The sequence below is a fragment of the Mya arenaria genome, chromosome 10 (assembly GCF_026914265.1).
Source record: "Mya arenaria isolate MELC-2E11 chromosome 10, ASM2691426v1".
NCBI classification, from domain to species: Eukaryota; Metazoa; Mollusca; class Bivalvia; order Myida; family Myidae; genus Mya; species Mya arenaria.
In genome coordinates, this window is record NC_069131.1 from 39544810 (window position 1) to 39568908 (window position 24099).

The 24099-nt window shown below is 34.8% G+C and overlaps 1 protein-coding gene across 1 annotated transcript; it reads left to right on the forward strand.

Moving 5' to 3' along the window:
- The first annotated feature begins 3381 nt into the window (after positions 1–3381).
- LOC128204690 (multiple epidermal growth factor-like domains protein 10) lies at positions 3382–23936 on the forward strand. Its single transcript, XM_052906089.1, has 12 exons — positions 3382–3397; positions 3928–4428; positions 4531–4656; positions 5143–5205; positions 5567–5687; positions 6309–6385; positions 7137–7230; positions 15792–15924; positions 21126–21714; positions 21895–22015; positions 22264–22319; positions 23882–23936. Exons 1-12 carry the CDS (start codon positions 3382–3384, stop codon positions 23887–23889), a joined length of 1905 nt encoding a protein of 634 aa, XP_052762049.1. The 3' UTR covers positions 23890–23936.
- Positions 23937–24099: the final 163 nt, after the last annotated feature.

Consider the following 24099-nt stretch of genomic DNA (forward strand, 5'->3'; position numbering starts at 1 on the left):
GGTACATCCGAAAAATGTTAAAAGTCGATATAAACTACTAATAGCAGTAAATTTTGGAAAAAAAAGTTTAAACAGCAACTCGTATTTAAACCCTTTACAATATTTAAAAAAAATAGTCGACAGATCAGGTCATGTTAGAGTTAATATACTTAGACATAGAACCCAGACTATGTTTGGACAAAAGTCCGCAGAATCGGTCACGTCAAAAACGCACACTATGTTAAAAACAGTCGGCAGAACAAGTCAAGTTAAGACTCCAGACTTTGCATGGAAATTAGTCCGCAGAACAGATCGGGTTTAGAACCCAGACTTTGTATGGAAATAAGTCCACAGAACAGGTCAGGTTAAGAACCCAGCCTTTGTTTGGAAAGTGGTCCACAGAACATATCAGATTAGAATCCCAGACTAAGTATGGAAATAAGTCCATAAAACAGGTCAGGTTAAAAACCCAGACTATGTATAGAAATTAGGCCACAGAACAGGCAAGGTTAAGAACCCAGACAATGTATTGACATTAGTTCACAGAACAGGCCAGGTTAAGAACCCATACTAATTATGGAAATCCGTCCACAGAACAGGCTAAGTTAAGAACCCAGACTATGTATAGACATTAGTCCGCAGAACAGGCCTTGTTAAGAACCCAGACTTATCATGGAAATTAGTCCACAGAACAGGCCAGGTTAAGAACTCAGACTATGTATAGACATTAGTCCACAGAACAGGTCAGGTTAAGAACCCAGACTATGTATAGACATTAGTCCACAGAACAGGTCAGGTTAAGAACCCAGACTAATTATGGAAATTAGTCCACAGAACAGGCCAGGTTAAGAACCCAGACTTTGTATGTAAATTAGTCCACAGAACAGACCTGGTTAAGAACCCAGACTTTGTATGGAAAGTAGTCCATAGAACAGGCCAGGTTAGGAACCCAGACTGTGTATAGATTGACATTAGTCCGCAGAACAGGCCAGGTTAAGAACCCAGACTATGTATTGACATTAGTCCGCAGAACAGTCAGGTGAAGAACCCATAATTAGTATGAAAATAAGTCGACAGTACAGGTCAGGTTAAGAACCCAGAATATGTATGGAAATTAGTCCATAGAACAGGCCAGGTTAGGAACCCAGACTGTGTATAGAAATTAGTCCGCATAACAGGTCAGGTTAAGAACACATACTTAGTATTAAAATTAGTCGACAGTACAGGTCAGGTTAAGAACCTAGAATATTTATGGAAATTAGTCCATAGAACAGGTCAGGTTAGGAACCCAGACTATGTATATAAATTATCCCACAGAACAGGTCAGGTTAAGAACCCACACTTTGTATGGAAAATAGTCTACTGAAAAGGTCAGGTTAAGAACCCAAAATATGTATGGAAATTAGTCCGCAGAACAGGTCAGGTTAAGAACCCAGACTATAACATGAAACCAGACTATGTTTCGAATTTAGTCCGTAGAACAGGTCGGGTTAAGAACCCAGACTATGTTGAGAATTTAGTCTGCAGAACAAGTCGGGATAAGAACCCAGACGATATTTAGAATTTAGTCCGCAGAGCAGTTCAAGATAAGAACCCAGACTATGTATGGAAATAAGTCAACAGAACAAGTCAGGTTAATTACCCAGACTATGACTGGAAATAAGTCCGCATAACAGGTTACTTTAAGAACCCAGAATGTATTTGGAAATAGTCTGATGAGCCGGTCACATTGAGAAGCAGGACTATATTTTAAAAGTTGTCCGCAGATCACGTTACAAGCCAAGGCTATGTTTGAAAAATAGTCCGCGGAATAGATCACGTTTAGAAGCAGGGCTATATTAGGAAAGAAGTACGCAGAACAGATCACGTTAAGAACCTATATTATATTTGGAAAGACGTCCGATGAACTAGCCGTATTGTTAACCCAGATTTTTATTTGGAATATAAACTGGATAACAAGTCATGTTAAAAAAGTGACCTGAGCAAAGTAAAAGCATAGATATTGAGCAAAAAACAAACTGTGTCCATAATAACAGCGTTCTAATTCTGAGTTTGGACTCAATATGCAAAACTGCATATTCTCATTTTGTTTAGAATTGGTCTACAAGAGCAATCATTCTACAGTCATGACCACAATGTTCGTTTTAAATAGTTTAAGAAACATGTTTTAACATATTTTAAAAGTCGCATTTCTGGGTATCAGTATTAAACTCAGACTCAAAACAATTGTGTATTTGTGCTCAGGCCTATCTTGAAATACAGTCGCTTTTGAAAAGTTGACTTATAAGGGATGCTTTCGTATAAATACTATTTTCCTACTCAAATATTCCATGGGTTACGACAAAGCATGCTACGCAACGATTACCGTGGACATTCGACAAGACCTTAAACGACACGAAAATAAACAAGAGATAATCATGGACAGTTTTCAAGTTAATGTTTGAGGTCCTGTATATTTATTGCGCACATATTTTGTTGTGCCAGGACTGAACAACTGATGGGTAGATTTTATTCAATGTAGATAAAATGTCACTACGTTTTACTGGCCATATGATTCTAACGCAAGGGGTTATTCGGTTCAAACAATTTTGATTTTAAACTGTACACTTGCACGCAATATCGTGATTGGTCATTTCCAAAATGCGGTTGATGTTGTTTTGATGCAGTATTGGCCATTATACAAAAACAAAATTATAATAAATATTTATTATTTGATCAATTGTGCCATTTGAAAAGATAACAAAAGTGTCTTCTACTTTTTCACGAGTGCCATATATGCAAAATTCAGTTGCTCTAAGGGTTTAAAGTAATTTGAAAATGGAAAGTCATTTATCAGATATTATCGAAAAGCGGACACCTTCTTCCCATAAAGCAACAATATAACTTGTTACGGTTTTAAAAGTTGCATTAAAAAGCTGCATGATAAGTGTACTTGAAATGGGCACGATAAACTCGATTCGCTTACAGGACCATTATCTGCACTGACTTAAAATCCTAGTGACAAAAGTTATTTTTCACGACGTTAGGACACGTCGTCTTTACCCCACGTTAAAGTCAAAGAAGAATCACCTTTGCTTTCAAATGTAATATTTATCCTGTCTTTAGTACTACTCAAGTCAAAATTAAAATACAGTGAGTTATGAATGTTTTACTCAAACAAACTTGGTAACTATTGACGTGTTTGTTTAATTTTATCATTCACTTTTTAAACAAAATCATACGCCAAATATGAGTTCTCTGAGTCGTCGTATAGTTATACTCATAGCTTTCCTAATATGTCCTCATTTTAACCATATACATATTTGATTTCTGTTTAAATTAAAATTTCCCGGGGACAATTTTTTATCGTTGCGTGAAGAGTGAAATAAAATTTTCTTATTATTTCAGATCCTATTTGCATTCATGGTGCTTTTTAAAGGTATGTTTTACAAAATTAAAAGTTTGTACCCTTAAACTTATAGAAATAGGTTCATTAGTTCATAAATGAAGTCGGGATCACGCTTTAAATCGTTTTTCTTTTGAAAATAATAATTCGTAATTCTATAAAACATCATTAATAAATTACTCCATAACTCCATTAATTTATTTATTCATTCATTCATTCATGCCTCTATCCATTATCACATTAAATAAATAAGTCTTATTAACCTCCATATTTTTATTATCTCATTAATTGAGTCCTACAATCATTCAGTCATACATATTAACTAAATACTTTATATTGCTTGTTCACATATATATATATATAAAGGCTTAAATGCTGTTCTTTTGTCATCAGGCTTGCCCCTGTATTTTTCATTATAGTACTTGTTGCATATATATGTTCATTTATAAAAAAATGTGTGTTTTTATATTTGTACAAGTTGTTATGTATATTGATATTTTATTAGTTTATCGGCGAATAATTCGTCATATTAGTTAAATACGATTATTTTGAACTAACTACAGCTACATGCGCTTCATGTTCTGGTCGATGCCAGTGCTGCGTGACAGACAGATGTGAAGATTACAAAGGCGAGGACCAGGTGTGTGTTGATGGCTGCAAAGATGGTTATCATCAACCTCGATGCATGTTCCCGTGTAAAGGAAACTGTCAGACTTGTCGCCAATCTGACGGAGTGTGCCTAACATGTAAACCGGGATTCTATGGAATATCTGACAATTGTTTAAATGCATGTGTTCACAGACACTGCGCATGTGTTGAAACCGTATGTGATTACTGCCTTGATGGATTTTACGACGTTAGCCAACATTGCAATTCTGCTTGTCTAAAAGGATGTACTGAAGACAAATGCAATGATGATGGAACTTGCAACTGTGTTGAAAATTTTGAAGGAAATAAATGTGACAAGTGCGTTCTAGGGAAATACGGAGAACTTTGCAATAATAATTGCATAAACGAGAACTGCATGTGCACTAACGCGAGTAATTGTATTTCCTGTAGGACTGGCTAATTTGACATTTCTACTTTTTGCACGAAACAGTGTTCCGTAGGCTGCAACGATATTTGTAATAGTGACGGCCACTGTACATGCCTTCCTCAATTTTCAGAAAATACATGTGAACACTGTATACCTGGATATTTTGGTAGCGAATGCACAATGCCGTGCTCAAAAGGTTGTTTTAATGGCACATGCAATAGAGATGGCACGTGCAAGTGTATTCGATACTTTGTGAGTAACAAATGTGAAGCTTGTGATCAGGGACGTTTTGGAACATTATGCGATAAAACATGTAGTGTAAGTTGTGCAAATAATACATGTGACAGAAGCGATGGATCATGCGCTATGTGTATTGACGGTTATACATCATCAACTTGTCATGAAAAATGTAACTATGCTTGCCAATCATGTAACGCGTCTCACTGCTTATCATGCTTTAAGGGCTTTTATGTTGATTCGAATATGTCAGATTGCACTCCCTGTGAACAGTCGTGTCTTGCTAACACATGTGAACAGCCAAATGGTATTTGTACATACGGATGCCGAGAAAGATACTGGGGCCACAACTGCAATAACTCATGTCATCCTACGTGCAAAACCTGCCTTCGAGAAAATGGCATCTGTTCACAATGTGTTAACAACTCTTTGACTAGTGTTGGAAATTACTGTGCCAGAACATGTAGTGACACCTGTGTCAATAAGGAATGTGATGTTATGACAGGCCGCTGCCTACGTGGTTGTGTTCGCAACTTCTACGCCGACATGTGCGATATAGAGTGTCCAGGTACATGCGTTTCCGTACCAGATATAACAAGATGCGATTACTTTGGTCGTTGTCGACATGGTTGTATTGATGGATACAAAGGGATTACCTGCGCAAATGGTAGATATAGGTTTATTCAAGAATATGTATGGAACAAAAAGACATTTACTTGTAAATCTATGTTACCCAAAGTGTCACCAGGTTCTTACTGTGTTCTTTCAGATCATATAGAATAATGTTCAATACGTTTGATGGGAATGCAAGTAGCTTTAAATAATAATGATAATAACTGTTTTACTTATCGAAATTACAATGTAAAAAAACACATTATTGAAAGGTCGGATATTGGAAATATATGTCTTATATCTAAATTAACTTTCAGCAACGACAACTTGTAAACCGGAATCTTCATCATACGGGGGAATCATTGGGGGAACTGTTGGTGGTGCAATTGCTATGTTTTGTGTTATTGCTGCCATCCACATAGTTCTGTTTCTTCGAAGGTATGTCAGTACATGCTTTTAATTGTAAAATTCAAAGGTAGGATTAACAAATTAAGCCCGTCACTTACCACATTGATAGTCACAGCGACATTACTTTTAACTTACCACTGACGTTCTGGCCAGAAGACACTTACCACATTCATAGTAACAGCGACAGTGATTATATCTTACCAATGACACCCTGGTCAGAAGACACTTACCACATTCATAGTCACAGCGACAGAGCTTTTATCTTACCCCTGACATCCTGGTCAGAAGACACTTACCACATTCATAGTCACAGTGACGGTGCTTTTATCTTACCACTGACATCCTGGTCAGAAGACACTTACCCCATTCATAGTCACAGCGACAGTGCTTTTAACTTACCACTGACACCCTGGTCAGAAGACACTTACCACATTCATAGTCATAGCGACAGTGCTTTTATCTTACCACTGACATCCTGGTCAGAAGACACTTACCACATTCATAGTCACAGCGACAGTGCTTATAACAAATTAAGCCCGTCAATGTAGAAAAATGAAGAAAAACAAACAATAATGAAATGCTAATATTTGTACAATAATATCCTTACAATTCATAGATTACTCACAATTCAATTGATAACTTTTCATAAAGGAGACGACAAAAGAAGAGGAACTCTTCTGAAAGAAACCGGGAGCTCACGTTGCACAGTCCGGATCCATATGCAATTGGTACGTTTCATTTTTATAAGTTCTATTGATATGTATGTACCGCTTTATGACAAAATAGTATTTGTGATATGAATTTTGGCTTGCGTTATGACTCAAATAAAATGATGCAAACATGATATTTTGCATGGTATTGTTCTTACAATATGATAGTATAGTCTTAGTAACAAAAATCGTTTTTGTGGGTAAACAGGCTATCTCAAAGTGTGAAGTTGGTACTTTCTGAAATGACAGGAAGGTATTCTGCTAGCACGGTCCATGCTCAAATGGTAGTATGATAGCAAATAGCAAACACTTTAAGATTAACGGAATTGAAAACAAGTTTTTGTTTGGGATCAGTTTTCATATTATTTTATGAGATGATAAATGTATGAGTAGTGTTCGTGATATCAAATTCCGGAAACATATTTCGAACGTACGTTACTTAAACCATAATTTAGAAAAAAAAACACGAAATTCTATTGTCGCACTCATATCCGGATTTGAAGAATCGAAATACATGAACAGTTACTATGTTATTATTAGGAATTATGGTATTTTCACATATTCATTGAACATTAAAATTTGTGTTATCTGAGATTTGCCTTTGGGAGTTTTGCGTCACTTTTTTGTCCTTGAATCATTTAAGATTTGTTATTAATTAACGTCATCATGGCGTTTGGGACTATTGGGTTTGTGCCTGTAGTTTATATTGCAGTATTTATATTACTTGCCAATCTTTTTTGATAAATATATATATTTTCGCTTATTTCAGAACCGGAAATGCAATATCAAGAGCTTAGTGTCAAACGCTTAAGCGAGAATCAAGATGAAACGTACACAGACCTCCAGGAAGCCACAACGTTAACGTAAACGAACTTGCTGATGTTTGATTGATTTTTTTTTAAATTTCTATATGTAAGCATGAGTTTGTGAGAACATAATGTATGTGTCAAAACATTTTGGTATACTATAGTGTTAATTCAATGGACCCTATATATTGTCTCTCTTTAATTATTTCAAAAGTTGTTTTATTGAGGGTTGTATGTTGCAATTGAAGAAAATTGAAGTATTCTATGTAATAATACAGTAATTGGTCGTACGATTGGGATTTTTTCCTGGCAATAACATTCGTATTATTCCCCAAACCCCGGTAACCCTATCAACCAATGCTAGAGGTTTCTATAAATATTATCTGCAAAATTATTTTGATTTTATTATTATTTAACTGTTATGATATATAATTTTTTTTGTTTTATTGAGTGTTTTATGTTGCAATTGAAGGAAATTGAAGTATTCTACGTAATAATACAGTAATTTTATAACCGCTGGAGCAAATATGGCAATGGACGGGCCAACAAAATTAATGCAATATATGTATAGTGTATTCCTAACGGACCAATGTTCGTTCAAGAATCAGACTTCTAATCAAGGATTAATAGCGTTGATGTCAATGAACGACATCTTCACAATCTGCTTAAATTCATTTCGTAGTATACGATTTGCCATTATGATCTGAACTTCACCAAAAGTAAGTCATTCTTTATCTGTCTTGTAGGCACGGTTATGATCAGCACATCGAGTAACGAAGGTGCCGACTTTGTTTCACTCAAATAATGAATGAACACAAATTATCAGTTGTACAAAACTCGTGTTTTCATTTACTGAGCTATAAATAGCAAATTTGGAATTACAGATGCCATTTCAAGATTTGAATGTATATTGCTCTCTTAACAAAAATGTGTCAGATATTTCATCAAAGACACGTTGTGAAATAAATGAAACTAGGGCTAATTATTGTAGATCTTAATTGAATAGATCGATCGAAAGTGTTGTAACTCTAGGAAAAACTTGTTGTGTTTATAAAGTGCATAATGGGTACTCGTGAACAATTATTACCGATTTGTTTCTCTTCAAATGTTATCTTATCACTGACTTCCGGGTCAGAAGACACTTACCACATTCATAGTCACAGCGACGGTGCTTTTATCTTACCACTGACATCCTGGTCAGAAGACACTTACCATATTCATAGTCACGGCGACGGTGCTTTTATCTTACCACTGATGTCCTGGTCAGAAGACACTTACCACATTCATAGTCACAGTGACGGTGCTTTTATCTTACCACTGACATCCTGGTCAGAAGACACTTACCATATTCATAGTCATAGCGACTGTTTTTTTTATCTTACCACTGACATCCTGGTCAGAAGACACTTACCACATTCATAGACACAGCGACGGTGCTTTTATCTTACCACTGACATCCTGGTCAGAAGACACTTACCACATTCATAGTCACAGCGACAGTGCTTTTATCTTACTACTGACATCCTGGTCAGAAGATACTTACCACATTTATAGTCACAGCGACGGTGCTTTTATCTTACCACTGACATCCTGGTCAGAAGACACTAACCACATTCAGTGTCACAGCGACGGTGCTTTTATCTTACCACTGACATCCTGGTCAAAAGTTAGATACTGTACTTCACGTTTTATTTATCTGTTCAGACAGCGAATTACTTTTTAAATATATTTTATTTTCCAAATTCGATACTGCAAAAATAACGAGAAAACAAGAAACATTGACGTAGAAAATGAGTTCAGTGCAATGAATCTATTCATTTTCAGCTTCGTAGTTAAAGAAATAAGCTCTATTATAATTCAGTACTTCTTCAATGAAATTGGCGCAATTGTGCGATAAAATAGCAATCAAATATAAAAAAGTGTAGAAAATCTACAATAATAAAAAATCGTAACATAACATCCTTAGCTAAACTTCAACTAATTACATACACGAGAAGATGTAGAAGTAATATGAATATAAAGAAGACTTTGAGGTCAGTTAATTCACCAAACGTTAACTATATTGATGTTTAAAAGTTTATTCAAAACCTTAAGTATTCGTAATATAAGGTACATGAGAGTATGCATTACTTCGTATTAGCCGGAACTTCCTTATTCAACAATGGAGTACCTCATATTAAATTTAAACATGCAACTTCAGTAATTGGATATATTCATTATGTTAATTAAATTTCCGCTTTCTGTTCATAATTGAATGCAATGTATCGTCATGCAAGGATATGCTACTTAAGTATCATGCTTTTATTCTTTACAAATTTAAAATACAATTTGGAATCATTTGGACAACGAATTTGAGATTGCACATTATTGACAATAATGTTATGAACGGAACCAAACGGTGATGCAATTACCATTACGCATAAGTCCTACCAGCCTTTTTATTATTCCATCTTTGCTGACTAAAGTTTTAAAAATTATAATGATATTAACACTTAACACAGGTTCCCTAAGGAGTATGTGGACATTTTATCAGTGGTAACTTGAAATGGTTTGCTTAAGCTTTTTTTTTCATTTCATTCTATTTCAATTCCTTCCTTACATACATTCATATTCCCTTTAAAGGAAGCATTCTGTGAAAATGCTACATAACCTTAATGCTCTTGATTGGATTGAACTAATGACTGTGCAGTAAAGGTAATTGACAAAGCCGTTGTTCAAAGTGCCGATTTCAATGGACGAACTTTTTCCCCTTAAAAAGTAATTTTTAATGGATTTATTGGATCAATTTCAACAGTGTCACAGTTTTTTCAAGAATTATGCGCATGTGTTCCCCGGTACTAACACACGCATGGCATTTATTGTAGCAGGACTAATATAGAAAAAAAACAACTCGATATCACGAACAATTAATGAGACATTTTTCACTAAGGTTAGTTTAAACTAGCACAGCTATCAACGAAATGTCAACAAAATAGAATACATCATGTTAATTAATGTTTAAACCACCTGCTTTTTTCAAGATCAAACATACCCTTCGAAAACTGTACCGCATTGACAAGAGCTCATATCGTTGATCATTTAGCTGTGGAGGCCGTGAAAAAGAAGCAGGGATTTAAAATCGATTTTCTCATGCGATACAAAAACAATGGCGAAGTGACCTTGTATTTGGCTGTTTAGAAAACGTCGTTGCAACATTACACCTGACGGACACTGAAGACGGATTTTCCTGACCATGTAATCACCACAAATAACAAATTGATTGAGAAACGTTTTGTCTAGAAATCTACATAGTCATTGTATAACTAATTAAGACTCTAATTAGAACAGTAGTGGAAAATACAAGTTGCTTTTTAAAAGGCATGTGCGCATATATCTTATAACGATATAATGCATAGAGCTAGAGCAAAAGCTGTTTACAAATGATCACAATTCTGTTATTCGCCTTCACTAAACCAAAAACAATATCTCAAGCAGTCGGAAATCAACTATTGGTTCAATTTAGTTCACAATGATATATTTGTAACTGGAGAAGTAACGCGCTTTCCGTTATTTTGGTTGTCATTGTACACCGAAATAGTGAAATGTGTTTCTTGAGACATGTTAATGTTCTTATAGCTATGCATGTGACATCAATACGGCGACTGGATAGAATCAAATTTGGCACAACTTTTGTCTAAATGATTCTGATAATAAATGAAACAGTAACAAACTTAAGCCCTAATATAACAGTTAATGGCTATGACACTGACAGGGTTATATCGGTGATGTTTGCCGTGTTCTAGTTACATGGTTTGTTATTTTTGTAAACATTTAAAAACAAAAACACAAATGCGGAAATAAAAGCCACCTTTTATTTTGCCTCAATGGATGTTTACAATATTAGTTTGTTATTTTTACTTCCTTGAAACATACTGCACAAAACAGTTATAGGATATGACGTGCGATATTTATTTCTCTTCCTTGGTGCATTCGTAAAGATGTTCAAAATACGATTAAAACGAAGATAGCGCTTTTACAAATACACTACGCTTTCTGTTTGGTTACAATGCGAATATTTTATATCTCCGGTTTTCCAACAGTTTAGCCTTTGATGATATCGAGCTTGTAAAATGTTTTCACCGCAAAACTGTTTGCAAATATGTGCATTTTGTATTCCAAAGGTTGCACGCCAAATGTGATATCGATGTGTATATGATAATGAATTTCACATTAATTATCAACTACCCTAATTAAATGAAAGCACAGAAGTTAAATTGTGATTCTTTATAATCATTCACAATAGGTATCATCCCATAGTATCGAAGCAAGTTTTCCATAATGAGTTTGCTTGACAGTTCTTATTATTATTATGATTGCGTCCTTTAAGATTGCCAGTGGTGTTCGTTCGAGCGTCTGGCTCTTTTATATGCCTTTGACGGAGTAACTAACGAAGAGTCCTGGGTGCGAATTCTTATAAACCTTGACAGTATATATATTTCACAGAATACCATAAGTTGATTAGGAAAATTATTAGGGTTCGTTCGTTTTGTGTGAAAACATGAATTCCATTCACAAAATATGACACAAACGACCGTAGTTCGACATAGTCCCCTTGTTAAAATTTCCAAACTTTTCGTTCCCCAACACCACATTATAAAACAATATCTAATGATGAAACTAAGAAAAGGTCTAGAAGAAACTGAGGTTTCGCTTAAATGATTCAGGCATGTTCTAGTATTTCCGTAATGCACTGAGCATTCAAAAAAAAAAAAAAAAAAAATGGTCCTTGTTAATATATCTTCATAAATGAAGATACTTTGTAATGCTAAGGCGCAATTCTTATTTAGAGAATGCATTAGGTACATTTTGGTATTGTTTTAGTGCGCTGATCACATTATATTGATATTACCTTTTTTAGACAATGAGAAAGAGTGCATTACCTCATTTAAAAACACAAACAACATAAACAATTCGTTTTAAGTCGATTCTTACTGAAATAAAAAGTTTGTGTAGTCTTAAGACTGGAATAATATGAAAATGCATCAAAGTGGTTGATGAATTGATTAAAAAATCATTAGCCCATGCTATCTCATCAGATATGCCAAAATCCATTTATAGACATAAAGTCTATACAGGTTGTCCGGTAAGCGCAATGATAAGCGCACTCGCTTCTCACCAAGGCGACCTAGGTTCGATTCCCGGCTTGGGCGCATATGAGTTTGGTAAGTGTTCACCAACCCGGACAAGTGAGTTTTCTCTGGTTTCCCCCACAACACAAGACTACACTCTCGCGCCAAAGAGCGTGATTAATATAAGTTACAATAGCTTGTTTCACAATCGTTGTACAATTAAATAAGCTTAAACTAAAGTCTATACAATCAACCTTCTTATGATTGAAAATGAAACTGGTTTGGGTCTAAGTATATGTAGTTACATTTTTTGTAATCTTTAACAATCTTTTGAAAAGGAACAAAATACGACGATAATATATATTTAAAAGGAACTCATGCTGAAATGAATGTCTTACGAGCTTGTCTAAATTAGTTAACACTGAAAGAAATAACAGTAAAATATGTTTGCCATTTATATTTGGAATGTACCATGTTGGATATTGTTTTCAAATATTTGTCTACGTATCTACTGTCATACCCAGACTGGGATAAGTCGAGGGGGCTTAACCTTTCGATAAATACCGTGCGGATGAATAACAACGTTATTTACTAATACCTCATATGTTATTTATTGCACGTTGGCCTTGACAACATGATGCAGCATAGTTACATGACCCGTTGTCACTATGATTGAAACTTGTGTTGTCGGTGCCGTTAATATTACATATGCTTTCTCAAAACTTGTATAATAAAATGTCTGTTATATGGAAAAAATTCTTATTTCGAAATAATTTTATGGTGTTATCAAGGCCAAAAACCTGGCTAAAAAGGAATCCAGCAAACCACTTTGGTGTTTCAGTTGTTTTTCTGCCAGTGTTAGATGTTGTTATCATAAATACATTTGCATTTATTGTGAATGCGTTTAAACTTTGGTTATGTGTTCAATACAAAAAGTAATAATGGTCACAGTAGGCATATTTAAATAGTTTCGCCTGTCTGTATTCCATTCAACATATACCTTCGTATAACCTAAATAAAATTTATGAAAAACACGTTATTGCTCCCGTCATTTTCCATCGAGCGATGCCCGTTTGATTTGGTGTATAAGGGTAAATATCGAGTGAAATTCAGGCAATTGAATCCTGCGATTAAATGATGCAAAGCACTAACATACTGTTATTATTTAAAGCCCCAATAAGTTCAGTATATAACTTTTATATAGTTTGTGTTACTATGTTTATGTTCAGAATTAAATCGAATCAACATCAATAAGTCAATCAATTTAATAAGGTGGTTACTACATCTGTGCTTGATATTATGTGATTGTTTTGCTTGTTCTGTCCAAATCTTAGTTAAATCGTAAAAGTTATTAAAAGTCACTTAAATAAACTTGACATAATAATAAATACAATCTTAAGTTGTTGTTGCCGAGGTTGTGCGGGAAACAATTGCAGTCAAACCGAAAGATCATGCGCCTGTAGGGAATATTATAGTGGTGAAAAATGTGACAACCGTATCGCACATAGGTATGGAGAAGACTGTTCCAAACCATGTAGTCTTGGTTGTTTAGAGAACACGTGCTCTTCTTCTGATGGAAAGTGTGATTGCAAACCATTTTATACAGGAGACAAATGTGACGTGTGTGAAGACGGGCGGTATGGCGAAAACGATTGTAATCAGAAATGTTTTTCTGGTTGCAATAGCGTCACATGCAACCCCAACGGGACGTGTTTATGTAAGCCTGATTTTACTGGTGATACGTGTAACACTTGTGTGTCTGGTAAGTATGGGGTAAATTGTTCTTTGAAATGCAGTCGTGATTGCAGTGAGTATTATACAGGAGCTAGATGTAAAATGTGTGAAACCGGGCGTTACGGTGACGGTTGTTTAATTGCATGTAAGTTCTGCTATTCATGCAATATGATATATTTTTAGGTAAAGAGCTAACTATCTCCTAACCTGCCTTATGCCATTTGTTTACATTGGTTAAAATATACTTGGAACCTCGTTTAGACAATCAACAGAAGGCAAGCGTGCATTTATATTCTCTGAAACACGGATGATAATGTAAAATTTTAAAAGCATTCGAATTATCAATTTATTATACCAATCGTTAATTATGAAACACAACACAATTGACGTATTTACAAATGAATTTCTCTTCCATTTTGACTAAAACTTTTACTGTCAAAAGTATAAGGGTACAAGAGGAAATATGCGAACAATGTATGTATTGTATAAGAGTCAGAAAACATAAGGATTCTCATTCATGTTTCAATTTTGAGACTAAAATATACCTGAACTATTTGTATCTGCTTACAAGTTCACATGACATACCGTTTTTGTTTGTAAGATAAACAAACAAAATATTGTGTATAACGGTTCTTCTTTTTTTAAGCCAGGAAAGCGTACTAGAGAAGTGTCTAAATAATGTTTTAATATAAAAAAACCATTCACATAATATCATAAAGTGAAAAATCCATCAAAATAGGTAAGGCTCCAAGTTTAATTTAAGCATACAATATTGTTTATATATCCATGCTACAAATGATTATTTTTAAGCATTGTTGGAGGAGTGTCCAGAGTTTTATCCGTAATTATTTATGTTTATTTTAGCAATGTATGTCAAATTATCATATAATCTGTACCTTTGGATCGCTTTATCACATCAGATCGTGATTCGAAAGCACTTATCTCCCAAAGCTCAGCGACAAAAGCATAACTTATAAATAATGTTGTAAACGCAAGAATGCTTTGAAAACCCTTGCTCTTTACAGAGAGAAAGTGTGATTGTAAAGTTTGCTTTTTAAATGAATGTGAGGTCTGTAATTGATGTAATTTACCATTTTGTTGTTATTTGGTAAGTTAATGTAAACAAATGAAAGAATGAATGTTCAGACCATAGAGATTGTATTTAATGTAATGCTCATTTTAAAAGAGCAAAGAAAAAATGTGAATAGATTCACAACACAGACCAATAATCAAAACTAGGTATTAATCATTATCAGTTACATTAGAAAATTATCTGAAAGCTGCTACCGCAAATAAACTATCTCTTGGTTTCCAGTTATCTGATTTATGGCTCGCTTGCTGTAATTGCAAACATCTGTTTCAGCTGCTCTTGCCAATACATCCATGTTTAATGGTCCAAATATGACTACACATACCTTTAATGTATACCATGAGGTCATGGGTTTGAGTCCCGACCAGTGAACATTCTCCTGGCCTTTCACATGGATATTTAATACTGAGGAAGTCCGACCAAGGGTGTGGAATTTGTTTTCAAACGACAGCTATCAGGAACGACAAACAACTTAATATTAGGTTCAACCAGAAATAAATGAATGAATGCTGTTTAATATTCGCAGTGAATAATTAGCTATGTTTTTAAAAGAATACAATGAGGTTGAAAGATACAGTCATAAGTATTATCAATACACTCATTATTAATATTTTTGTACTCTTAACTCTCTAAAATTAATATTAAAATATTGGTTATTTCTGTCAATATCTCTCTTCTTTTTGAAGATGGTTCAATATGAGTTTGACGATTGAACAGGGCAATGTGTTCATGTTGGCATGGCTGGTGCCGATTGTTGCCGGGGTAGCAGGAACACTCCGTACTGGATCAGATTTCTTTTCCATTTGCCCTTATGAGAAAGTCGGAAATAAATGATGATATTCCAAGTTATACTCAAAATAAAATAAAGTCTCTTACACGTTTATATGGAAATGGTGTGTAAAGGGGTATAACCAGCTGTCTGTTGAGCTAAGTTAATTAAATGCGACGTGTTAGTGTTCCGGCAGTCGTGGGTCCGATTCCAACTCCGGGCGCACTTTTCCAACCAAGTTTAATTTAATGGCCGCAGCAGAAAAAGGCAGGAGTGCCTCTTTTGGCCTGAAAGGCTAATGGGGGAGGAGAAAAGTTTGTGTGGGTAAACTCAGTATGTTAGAGCGTCATTCTAGTGATTCGGCGATTGTGGGTACGGGTACCACACCTATTGTGGGTACGACACCCATTTCCCTCAAGTTTACTTTAGATAATATACAATGTATGATAAATTGATTAATTGGATCGATAATATTTTTACCTCAGCTTCTATTCCCGAAATGAACTCCCTTTCGACATTTGCGATTATTTTACTAGTGTTTGTTTTATGTCAGCAGGCCTCATAAAACATAGATCAGCATGTTAGAGTATGAACATTTTTGATAATTATCTTAAATGTATTGTTGTCATTATTGTTTCAGTTTTGAGTTTAGAAGGGATTTATATCAATACACATTTCTCAGTAACCCAATAACTGTTGAACAACTCATTTATCAAATTATTTATACGGATATTGGTAAAAATACTATGTTTATGTTTAGGAATGTTTAACGAAAAAATATGTTCCCATGTTACTTCCGTCCACAAAATTACGCTTTGGCGTAGCATTGGTTGAGGAAAAGAAGAAGTCTGGGCATTGCCGTTCCACTCTCCGAAATGGGTTTAACATACCCAAAGGCTTATTTTTTTAGCCCAACCGCATTTTCACCATTGTATTTATTGGAAGTGACTAGATCAGCTAGAGATAAAAGCATCCGACTGTAGATATTAGAAAAGTCAACAAAGATATAACGACAGTATAAGTATACTATGCTGTTTTATCTCTCTGCCCCTTTTTTATTATTTATTTTTGCCCACCCAATATCGGATAGAACTGCTATATGCCTGTTACAGAATGGTATTAGACATTGCCTTCCTTATTTAACACCGCTTGTAGTACATTAGAATATTCACAACCGATTAAAGTCTTAAATAAATAAAATGTAATCCGTGTACACTATAACATTGCATTTTTCGAGTTGCACTGGTACCGAAATAGTAATGGAAATAATATGATGCTGATTCGGTGTGACTATTTGCGTCTATCGTTAATTGTCTGTTCAGTATTGACCATTGTGCCTTTAAACAGCGCATAATTCTATTTTAGATTGCTAGACAGGTTCCTGTCGTTTACATAGTAATAATAATACAGTTATTTGTCCGAGCTCGTGATCGGGTCTGTTTGGTTAATGTTTGTGATATTAATTTTGAACAAATTTAAAACATTTAATATGGTGGTATTTATTTCCGCTCCATAGTAGTGAATCTTCAACTACAATCTGATCTAACAATGAAAGACATTAATCAAATTTCTGTATTCCTGGATATTTTGCTTCCTGTACTTTCCTTTATTCCCATGTATATTTAGTTGTAAATCGTATATGTATACATTGAATCTTCTGTAGTATGTTTGACTATGTGTATATTGAGTTGTTTAAATCTTTAAATACAACTGCGTACTATAAAGGTTCGTGCGCACATATACCTGTACACACACACACGCACGCACGCACGCACGCACGCACGCACGCACGCACGCACGCACGCACGCACGCACGCACGCACGCACGCACGCACGCACGCACGCAAGCACGCACGCACGCACGCACACACACACACACACACACACACATTCTCGTTGTTTAGGGTTGGATTGCGATAGAGAATGAAACCAATGTTAATTTCTGTGATAGTTGACATATTACAAAAGAAAGGGTGTCTTGAGTCGGTTTATAAAGGACTTTGGATACTGTAGTGAGTACAACTTTCAACACCACACTCGCAAAGAGGAGAGTTGATAATATTTTTACAATAAAGGTGATAGTTAAGACCACTGCAACTAGTACGCAGTCGAGTGTGAAGTACGTTCAATCGGCGGTACCGTAGTAATAATAAAGCGGGCAGACTGGAAATCGACTACGAAGAGCATATGGAACGACAATCCCGTACATTCTGTGGACGTTCATTCCATTCTAGTATAGTTGAAGGTAAGAAAGAGGAAAAATAAGAATCTCTGCGTAACGTAACCGATCTTATGTTAGATGCATTCCGTAGTGGATAATGCTGTGAACTGACATTTAAAGGTGCAAGGGATGACAAATATTCAGGAACAAGGCCGTTTTTTATTTATAAAAGAGACATAATTTGTAATTAAAGCGTCTTTCTGACAGAGTAGGCCAACATAGCTCCACATGGAGAACATTAACCGATATTAACTGCTACCGGCTTCAATTTGGATCCTTTACAGTCCGTTGTTTCGTAGTCCGTACAATTATCCCAGACAATATCAGCATATTCAAGAATCGGACGGATGTACAAAAAGTAAATAGTATAAAAGTATTTTCTGTCCAGACGAAACTGGAATTTTCGCATATTCTTCTAAGGCCTTACTTCTGATGTACTCAACGTGTTCATGCCATGTACAGTCACCAATAGAAACCAAATCAATATGTTTATGCGAATTGATTTCTGCGATTTGTTGACCATACTTAGACAAATCTGGATAAATACGCGGTAGTCCTTTTCTGGAGAACAAAGATGACTAAGTTTTTGCAGGATTAAAGGTGACTAGCCATTTATCAGCCCGTGTACTGGTGTAATCAATGTCTCTTTTGATTATGTTAGTGGCCCTTAAGCGCTCGTCAACGAGAATATAAATACTAGTATCATCTGAAAATAGCCTAACAGTACTTCTAATGTTGACAACAATGCCATTTATAAATATGAAAAATAAAAGGGGACCTAGAATGGAACCTTGAGGTACACCAGCCTAAAAAAACAACAACAGATATGGAGCCAAGGAGAACTACACATTGCCAACAATTGCTTAGATAGTCACTAAACCACTGTCCGGTTAGCGCAGTCGTTAGCGCACTCGCTTCACACCAAGGCGAACCGGGTTCGATCCCCGGCCTGGGCGCATGTGAATTTGGTTAGTGGTCACCAAGCCGGACTAGTGGGTGTTCTCCGAGTACTCTGGTTTCCCCAAAAACACAAGACCACACTAGTACTCTCGCGCAACATCGTGCCAACGAGAGTGTTTAATATAAGTTGTTGTAGCTTGTTTCTCAATCGTTGTAAAATTAAATAAAGTTTAACCTAAACTAAACTAAACCACAAAAGTTAGTTGCCATTGACACAGGTTTCCTGTAGCGTCTCAATCAAGCCGTTGTGCCAAACTTTATCAAATGCCTTACTGATATCAAAGAATACTGCTCTAACCTCAAGACCATCATCTATTGCCTTACAAAATGTGTGTAAAGGCATGTAAGTTGATTAACATTAAAATCGCCTGGCCGAAATCCTAACTGTAACGGGTAGAAAGAAATAAGTCACTAAGGTGGTTAAAGAGGTGTTTATATATTCGATCACCTTTTCCATTGTATTAAGTAGGGAGTATGGTGTCACCCGTTTTGAAAACTGCACACACTTTAGCATCTTTCAACGGTTTTGAAAATCTACCAATTGAGAGAGACATGTTACAAAGGGAACACAATGGGCAAACTAACGAGTTAGAAAATACTTTTAGGATTCGATTGCTTTTGTCATCAGGTCCTGAAGCTTTATTAACAATCAATGATGATATAATTCAGTGATCTAACTTAGTAGAAATATGATATTGTCAATTTCGCGGTTACTGTGATGATTTTTCGCTGTATATCCTTGACCATCTGTACGAATGATAATTTGTTCAATATGTGAGAGTGTTTTTTGTTTTATTGTATGTTTTGATTCTCTCATTACATCACGTGCTAAAGTGCACTTAGTAGATTGAGGATATATATACGCTATCTATCGACGAACGCGGAATTTCGAAAGTTTTAAACAAAAATTGCATTGTATAGTCTGACGTTCAAAGAAAATTCTAATTTGTTTTTTCGCCAAATAACATATTGAAATAATGATGTACGGAAATGAAAGAGTTTTTTTTATCTGTTAAAACATGATTTCTACCATATTGAAAACCGTGCACAAAACCAAAGATTAGTTTATATACGTAAGCTTACACTTCCATGGTCAATTTACAAAATTTGTCGTTTATGTGTCAATTATATAAAACAGTTTCTACATAATAGCTTTAAATTATCGCGTCTTGCGCGGGTTGTGTATCATTTATATAACGAAAGTAAAAAGTGCAGTAAGAATGACTTGATTTTCTTGTTCTGAATATATTTGCTGATTAACACCCAGTTCATCGAAACGATGAAATCAGGTAACGATCATTATATGGCAAAAGTATAATACTTGGCATGGAAAATATCAAAATAAATAGCACTCATTGCCAAAACTACATATGTTCGAAAATAAGAACAAATACTGCACGTTTTTGACAATGTTCGACATAATCGTTATTCATTTTAAAATATTGTATATAATTTCTCTTTGGCGTAGCGCTGATTACGGAAGATAAAGCAGCGCCCTAATAATGTTCGAATTCAAATTTAGCATTTCTTATTACTTATTTCTTTGCCATACCTTATTGTTCAACCGTTTGTATAAAGTATAATCAGTTAGCAAATGAAATATAAGTATTCGGATTGGGTCAAAATCTCACTTATAAAACGCATATTTCGCCATTTAAATGCTCATGACATAATGATATTAAGAGACATAAGTTAAATCTTGTGTAATCCTGGATATTCTACTTCCTCTTCTGTCACAGCAAGTAAAATGGTTACGAATATCAATCAAGAATGCCATATTGATTGTGCATCAATGAATAAAGAATATTTAAGTTCTGATTTAATTTGGAGTTCACTTTACTTGCTTATACAATAATTACCGCCATGGTTAACAATTTAATATTACTTAGTTTAATTAATGCCGTTGTTTGTCAAAGGTGTCCATCTGGAATGTTTGGTGAACAGTGTGAACTATTTTGCAAATATCCTCATTGCTTTTGTAATTCACCTTTGGATTGTACGTCGTGCGAAGCAGGATATTTTAACACAAGTGCAAACTGTAAGTTTACCTGCATTTCTCCAACGTGCAAGTGTACGAACCGAGACAACTGTCATTCTTGTAAAGACGGATCTTACAGATTTGAGAACAATTGTAAACATAACTGTTCTGTTGGGTGCGATGGTACTGCATGCTATAATAACGGAACTTGTGATACTTGTAAGCCTTATTTTTCTGGAAGTAAATGTGACTCGTGTGTAGATGGTCAATATGGAGCAAACTGCTCTTTGCAATGCAGCCTAGGTTGTGCGGGAAAAGTCTGCAATTCAAGGAATGGAACATGCCACTGCAGAAATTATTTTAGTGGTGAAAAGTGTGACTTATGCGTAGATGGCAACTATGGAGAAAATTGCTCTTTGAAATGCAGTCAAGGTTGTGAGGAGAACACTTGCAATTTACGTGATGGAACATGCAATTGCAGTACTAATTATAGTGGGGAGCAATGTGAAAACTGTATCAGAGATCGGTATGGAGAGGGATGTTCAAAAACATGTAGCCTTGGCTGCTTAGAAAATACTTGCTCTTCTACTGATGGGAAGTGTGATTGTAAAGAGTTTTACACAGGAGATAGATGTGACGTTTGTAGAGACGGGCGGAACGGTGACCATTGTCTGAATAACAGTAAGTTTTGTCAACTATGTAATTTACCTTTCTGTTGTTCTATAAAACACAAACAAAAATGAAACGAAATATCCTCTAAATCAGATTCTTTATACGTTTAAAGAGACTGTTCTGTGCTAAATCTCACTTCACGAACTGATTTTCATTTAGTTCACATTAAAAAGCATCATTACGTTTCAGTTGAATCGAGACGTCCCAACAAAACAAACAACTTTCCAACTGGTGCACTTACAGGGGGAGTTATTGGTGCTGTAATAGTGTTTGATGCTGCTGTCGTTATAGCTGTTTTGTTAAGGCGAAGGTTTATTGTTACACAATTAAATCTATTTTGGTGTTTTTCGCCCACGTTTGATTTCTATAGTTGATTTTTGTATCAGTATATTTTTTCCTCTTATCATGTTCGTTCATAGACATTTATCATTTGGAGATATATAACACTTTTAAAAAATTCACTGCAAGTGAATTTTTATCATACAACTATTGCTTCTGGCTAATTAAAATGAAATATTTATATAGTTGTTTTAAAAATTATGAATAATTGCATTTTAGATTATCACAAAGGGAAGCACAAGGGCATACCGACGAGCAGGAGACTACACATCCTGGTACACAATACACTTAATCATAATTTATTTGTTATTTATTATTGATTAAATGATTTGATTTACGATCTCATATCAATAGTGGTATTAAATCCATGACAAAATTGGGGAGGCCTTTTGAAGGAGTTCTCACTTATGCAATATTTTAAAACATGTAAAGTACATATTAATCAAATATAAACGACTCACGTTTAGCACCAAATATTACACTAAATATGATTAACTAATTCAAAAGTTCAGTGTACGCGTGATGGGAATGACAATTCCATATGGCAGCTTATGTGAATAACACATATTGAATAGAGACAAGTTTTTCACATTCAAATTGCGGTCTAAATGTAAAACAAATGACCTAGCAATTGATAGTTGTTATCTGTTTGATTAAAAAAAACGATTTTACTCGCTTTGATTATTTTTTATAGCCCAAAACTACTATAACCTCCAAAGCATGATAAAGGATTTTAAAGGTAAAGTATGTTAAACGGACATAACATTTTGTCGTATATATCACCAAAGAAACGAGAATATTTTGAAAATTAAACTCGCTTCAACTTCCAAAAATCTCATTTCTATACTATTTTCATGATAATCAAGCTTCGCTGACGTTAAGTACACCATGGGCAAAATTACAGAAGCATACATTTTTATGCAAACAGTAGAAGTTTTTGCGAATATTTGAACTGGCTCAATTGCTTTATTAACATTTAGGTGGCTATTTTTATTGAACGAACACCATTAAAGTGAGCAACTGGTTTACATATTTCGTTTGTTCAATGCCCTTCGTAATTGTATCTGTTTTAGTTTTAAGGGGTAAGCATGTAAAATACGACGATAAATTAATGTACAAGTAAATGTACTCTGAGGACGATCGTAATTTTAAGCAGATGTGTTAAATTTTAATCTAGTTATTAATTTTGAACGGATAATCCGCCCGTCTGCTTTTATATAGTTGTATTACATTTCATGTTCACGATATTCAGAAGTCGAAAACCTTCCTTGTTTATTCGGTCTAAATCAATACAAGACACGCAATAAAGTGGACTTCAGTTTGATAAAATACAAGGTCATCGAAGAGTGGTGAAGTATTTAAGGCGGAATAAAAACTTTTTGTTTAATGTTTATGGTTTTGGTAAAACTATTTTCAATTAATAACTTTAAGTTGAAAAACAGTTATATTTTTTAGAAAATGACAAAATGACGTTATTGTTTCATTGATTACTGAAATACTTTATGTAGAAACAAGCCCTAAAGCCTTCTAAAAGTAAATTATTTATCATGTAGATCAAGGCACCACAAAAAAGTTCAGATTTATACTGTTTGTTTATAGATTCTTTTTTCCAATATTGATACTTAAATCCTTTGATAACAAACATACATTAAACACAGAAAATGATTTCACCATGGAATATGTTTAGTATGAATTTCAATTATTTAATAGACAAGGCTTTTCAGCCGATGTTTTTATTTGTACTTGAAGCTATATGGTACATATATCTGTATATTGAATCATGACATAACTACGGGTTACAAGTATTATTAGTTTTGAACATTGCTCCATTTCACAGGGAAGTGAAACCAGACAGCTTCACCATCTTCAATTTACCTGCTGGCCAGACAAAGATGTGCCGGATGATGTCACAAGAATCATTGAGTTCAGACAGAGAGTTCTGAACACACCTGACTAATTTCAGATTTCTAAATACAATCACATTGACCTTCAAATGTCGTCTTTGTTTTTAATAAATTATTAAAAAAATCGAACACGTCACGTGTTTTTAAGAGT